The sequence below is a fragment of the Alligator sinensis genome, unplaced genomic scaffold (assembly GCF_000455745.1).
Source record: "Alligator sinensis unplaced genomic scaffold, ASM45574v1 scaffold327_1, whole genome shotgun sequence".
Taxonomy (NCBI): domain Eukaryota; kingdom Metazoa; phylum Chordata; order Crocodylia; family Alligatoridae; genus Alligator; species Alligator sinensis.
The window spans coordinates 726,268-731,298 of record NW_005842379.1 but is presented as its reverse complement, the minus strand read 5'-3'; the positions used below and the strand labels follow the sequence as shown (position 1 = coordinate 731,298).

The window sequence follows — 5,031 nt, the reverse complement described above, 5'->3', positions numbered from 1 at the left end:
TGTATTACTACCACTGTAGTGTCTCCCCTACTCACCTTTGGACTTTTTTCCCCTGCTTTGCCTTTTGTTTTTGTAATATCTACCTATTTACATTCTCACTGACATCCTGCCACATTTTTAGCTTCTTTCATTCCTTGGAGTCCTGGAATAGTACAGACTCCCTATGCCCAAGGAGGTGATTGCTCCTGAAAGCTTGCTAAGAACTTTTTTTCCAACTACTCAGCTGGACTAATAAAAGATATCACATCGACTCAAAGAAAAGAGAGAGAACTTTTTAACTGATGAAGACTGAGGTGGTTCTATTGAATTGCAACAGCTGAGGATGTGGCCTCAGATTGTCTAACCAATGCATTCAAAATCTGAAAGCAGTCTGATTGCTATAGTGGGGCCAGAGCATGGGGAGTTTTCCCATTTACCACTGCAAACTGATCAGGAACAAATTCTTACTAAGAGACATTGCATTCATAACATTCTGAACAACTATGTTTTCATATAGAAGTTTGAACTGTGTACAGAACACTTTTTAAAGCAATGACTGCCACAGGGCTGCTTTGGACAATCTAGTTTATTCCATTAGCAAATGCTCAGTTCTTTTAACTCCTGTTTGCCTGTTCAGGGGTGGCCTGACTCTCTGTTTCTGTGGTGGGGATGTTGGGGGGATAGGGTGCTTCCAGTGCTCATAGCTAAGATCAAAAGGGCAGAGCATTCATTAAAGGTTTCCAGTACAAAAAAGGAGTTTTCTTTACAACCAAAAATAAAAACTCACTTGCAATGCATTAATAGAAGCAACCACAGACTTGGTTTGTGACAGGAAAATAGCCTGCAAAGGGGGGCTAGCAGAAGAGGGTGTTTTTTCTCACCTTTTAAAAAAATGCCTTTCTAAAATTTTCCACCTCTACTCACTGCACCATGACACCCCTTTTACCTTTTGCTGACCACTGAATGACAGTATATAAGTTTGAGGATAGGGGGTTCAGATTATGACTTTCTCCTCTGTCGCAGTATGAAGCATTCAGCAATGAAGCTCCAAATCATGGCTATCCTGGTCATTCTTTGCCTTGGCATCTTCACCATGCACACAGCAACAGGTGAGTTTTCAGCTCTGTAGAAATGTAGGAATTGGCATATGATTTCAACACAAGGGTCTATCTAGTTTAGTGTCCTGTCTTAGAGAGTGCCCAGAATCAGATGCTTAGAAAGAAGCTATGGGAAACCCCATAATGAAATAATCTATCAACTGTGGACTTATTTTCCTAACTTGTCTCAGTATGTGGCTGGTTTATGCTGTGAAGCTGGGAGGGTTTCTGTTCCTCGCAAATTTTTTATGCTATCTTATTTCACTCTGGATGCGCTCACTTGCCATGTCAACATCTAATAAATCTGTTATGGCAGCAAGTTCCACTGATCAGTTGTGTCTTGTATAAATAGTGGGCATGTCTACATGAGATACTTACTAATCAGTAGCCTAATAACACTGCACAGTAACGTGCTAATCAAAAACCATGCTAAGACGCTACCACACCATTTTATTAGGCTACTTTTAATTAGTACTTAATTAAGGAAGTACTAAACTAAATGTACAGTAACTACTATGCATTAATGAATGTGTAGATGCACCCTACTATGTTCTTCACTTAGTTTTAGTGGCATTGTCTTTCAGTGTTGTTGGCTGTGCCCTTGTAAAGACATTACGAAAAGTGTTAAATAACAGCTCTGGGTTTTCTCCCCTAAATTACTATGAGATTATGTCCTTATTACATGTAATTATACATATATTAGATTATTATTATGTCCCTTTAGTTTAGTATATCACTTTTTGTCTCTTGTCTGACTTGTCTAGTCCTACTCTTTGTAATCACTGACTATAGGTAAGGATTTTCAGCAGCCTAAGTATTTTCTTTTCCCCTTTGTTTCTATTAAATCTGTTTGCAAAGGGTTGACTAAATGGGAAAAATAGCATTTGCAGATAAAGCATCCATAGATCTTACACAATGGCATTGGCATTCTCAGTCACATTATCCATTCCTTTCTTAATCAAGTGTAAGATGTCATGGAAGATTTTTTATGACAGTGGCTGCATATTGACCATAGTTTTTATGTGGGCCATCCATGATGATGCTTAGATCTTTATCTTATTAACCACAAACAATTAGTAGGCCATGTGACATTTGTAAGACCATGCTGATGTCAAAAGCTTGTATGCACACACAAGCAAGTGCATATACAAATATGCACAGATTCATACAAACACAAGCCCCAGAATCAGATGCACAAAATACTTATACAGGAGTCCAAACACCAGGAACTCCACAAAACCACACAAAAGCCAAATGCAATCCATCCTTCCCCTCTCCCCACCCCTTCACATTTGTTGCTCCTCATGGCATGTAGAACAAGGGGACAAAGGCCAGCTTGACATCACAGCATTCTTGCTTGTGATGATGCAGGTATGAGCTGGGATTGCCTGCCAACAACCCCACCTTTCCAGGAGGCCTAATTTGCCATGTAATGTTGCCCACATGTAAAACATTATGTAGGAGGGAAGTGCAAAGCAGGGGTTTTCTAAGCAGCCAGGTAGCACTTTTGCCATCTAGAGAAAGGGGATTGTGGGGCCAATGACAAAACTGCCCAGGGAAGCTAAGATACAAAAAGACCTGAGGATGGAGTGCAGGAGTAGGCACATTCAGAGGACTTTCCAAGAGCAGATGAATAGAAAGGAGAAAAGGAAAGATGATTCCCAGGCAAGCTCCCCGCCATTTTTAATTCAATTGAAGCATCCTTTATCTCCAAGTGATTTGTAAAGGTCTGCACCTTGTTCATTTTACCAGCCACTGGAATGAAGTTATTCTTGGGAACAAAGTGGTGGTTTAACACAGTGGCAATGAGTTGACACAGCAGTTTAGTGCAGGGTGTCAGGACTAATGTACCCAACTGAAAGGCCATTTCTAGAGGGAGAATAAAACTCTTATGTTCTGCTGAATGTGGAAGCTTGTTTATTTATGGATCTCGTATGGTTGGGATCTTGGCCACAAGACTCACATGAATGATGCATGCCTTAGCAAATAAGCCTAGAGGTACCCGAGTTGTAATTTAGCAAACCATTTGCTATAAAGAATTACTATTCATTTAATTAATTAGTCATCTCCTTTTTTTCATTTTAGGAAGTGTGTCTAGTGATATTGTTAGAAAAAGCTCCTGTATAGAACTGTCAACAAAGAAGCTGAACATCAAAAGGCTTATTGGTTATAAAGAGCAAAACATTCCAATAAAAGCTGTGATGTAAGTATGTGATCTAGGCTTCATTTGCAAACTAATTTAGAGAAACACTCTGCCCTCCCCACTGAGAGAGAGAAAGGAAGTCAGTAGAACTGACTCAAAGAAAGCAAAAGGTATCTGAACAAACATGACTACTTGAGAACTCTCTTTCATATCTCACATGAAATCTCCCTTGAATAACCTCAAAGAGGCCTGAAGTATTTGTCCTGTAGACTTGAGCATACAAAAGTTAAAAGTTTTGGCCATTCAGTTTTTGTTCTGAATACTGGGAGGAAAAGTCAGAAAGGAAAAAAAAAAGTGTTTTGAGTGCTACGGACTAGAATAGCCTGAGGTATTGCTGGTAAGTACTCCAGTGAACTGGGCTGTGTTGTGCACAAGAGGTTTGTGGAAGAGCTGGAAGTAATGATGACTCCTAAAGAGCAGTCATTATCAACCTTTTTAGACTTGAGACACCCCTTGTTAAACTTGAGGCACCCTCAAAAGTGCAAGCTCTTAGTTCTTCTTAATTTTGACTAGAGAAAACCATGAAAGCAATGCATCTGTTGTAAAAACTCAGAGATAACACAACAGGTCAGAATGGTTTTAACACTATGGATTCCTGTTTGACATCTCCAGATCTATCTTGTGAATCATGTATGTGTTGGCATCCCCAGCAGCCTTAAAAGGGTCTCACGGCATCCTACTTAAGAATCACTGTCTGAAAAGATGTGATCAGTCTCTCAATCTCATGAGACTATATTAAACACAAATTAGATTTGGTCCCTGTGCAATAAATGTGGGGCTGTATTTTCAAAGAAGCTCCTCATGCTGGGCATACTTTGCTCTTCTGGAAAGTCTAGAAGTGCAGCACGTGCATAGGCACATATAGGAATTCACAGTACTTATACACACACCCCAATCTACATGTAAAGCTGGAGTCCATTCACTAAACTGCAGAACCAACACATAGCTGGTTTTTACAACTCATGACTAATGTGACTGCTCAAACTTACACCAGTAAAACCTTTTCAGCACATCACATCCTCACCTATTCCACACAGAAACATGCGCATGTAGTCTAGGTTTGGAGACAAGAAGTCTCATGTCTCTCTGCCTTTCCTTTTCTTCCCCTTCAGGTTCATCACCAAAACAGGCAACAAGATCTGTGTGAAGCCTGATCTCAAATGGGTGAAGGATGCCATGAAATACTTGGATAAAAAAGGTGTCACCAGAAGACCCACCACAAAATCCAGTCCCAAGCCCCTGACAACTACTAACAAGGTTTCCATCAAGGACTGCTGACAGATTTATTCATTCATAAGAGGGAAGGAAAAGACCCCGGATGTTGCCAGTCTGTAGGATTCCCTGCTAAAAGAGGTCAGAGGAGCTAACATGAGGGAGGAATTTGAAAAAACATACTGGATAATATCATAGTAATGAAAAGCTACTTACTGTATAAATAAGCAAAGGCATTCTTTGATAAGTGCAACGTGTGGGGTGCAATTTTCTGCCCTCCCATATAATGTTGCATGATTAACTACTAGTTTGTTCTGATTCTCCCATCACTTTATAACAGTGTAAATAAACGGAGACAGGTCTCCTGATGTAAATTGTGCTATCTATATTATTTATAGAGATTTACTTTGGTGAAGGATCAGGCCTGTCAACATCAGTGAAGTTACTGCTCATTTACACTAGTCTGAGATATTTTTACTCTCTTGCAAAGCATCAACATAAAAGTGACATCAAATACAGTCATTGCTTATATGTGCCAAA

The 5,031-nt window shown here is 39.8% G+C and overlaps 1 protein-coding gene across 1 annotated transcript; it reads left to right on the top strand.

Moving 5' to 3' along the window:
• The first annotated feature begins 976 nt into the window (after positions 1-976).
• On the top strand, positions 977-4,557 carry LOC102382414 (eotaxin-like). The gene is made up of 3 exons (XM_006029457.2): positions 977-1,088; positions 3,162-3,279; positions 4,392-4,557. Exons 1-3 carry the CDS (start codon positions 1,004-1,006, stop codon positions 4,555-4,557), a joined length of 369 nt encoding a protein of 122 aa, XP_006029519.2. The 5' UTR covers positions 977-1,003.
• The last annotated feature ends 474 nt before the right edge of the window (positions 4,558-5,031 follow it).

Excerpts from the sequence above, each read along its gene's own strand:
- LOC102382414 (XM_006029457.2), top strand. The coding sequence starts at position 1,004 with ATGAAGCATTCAGCAATGAAGCTCCAAATCATGGCTATCCTGGTCATT. Across the intron at positions 1,089-3,161 it reads CACCATGCACACAGCAACAG|GAAGTGTGTCTAGTGATATT; the intron begins GTGAGTTTTCAG and ends TTTTCATTTTAG. Across the intron at positions 3,280-4,391 it reads ATTCCAATAAAAGCTGTGAT|GTTCATCACCAAAACAGGCA; the intron begins GTAAGTATGTGA and ends CTTCCCCTTCAG.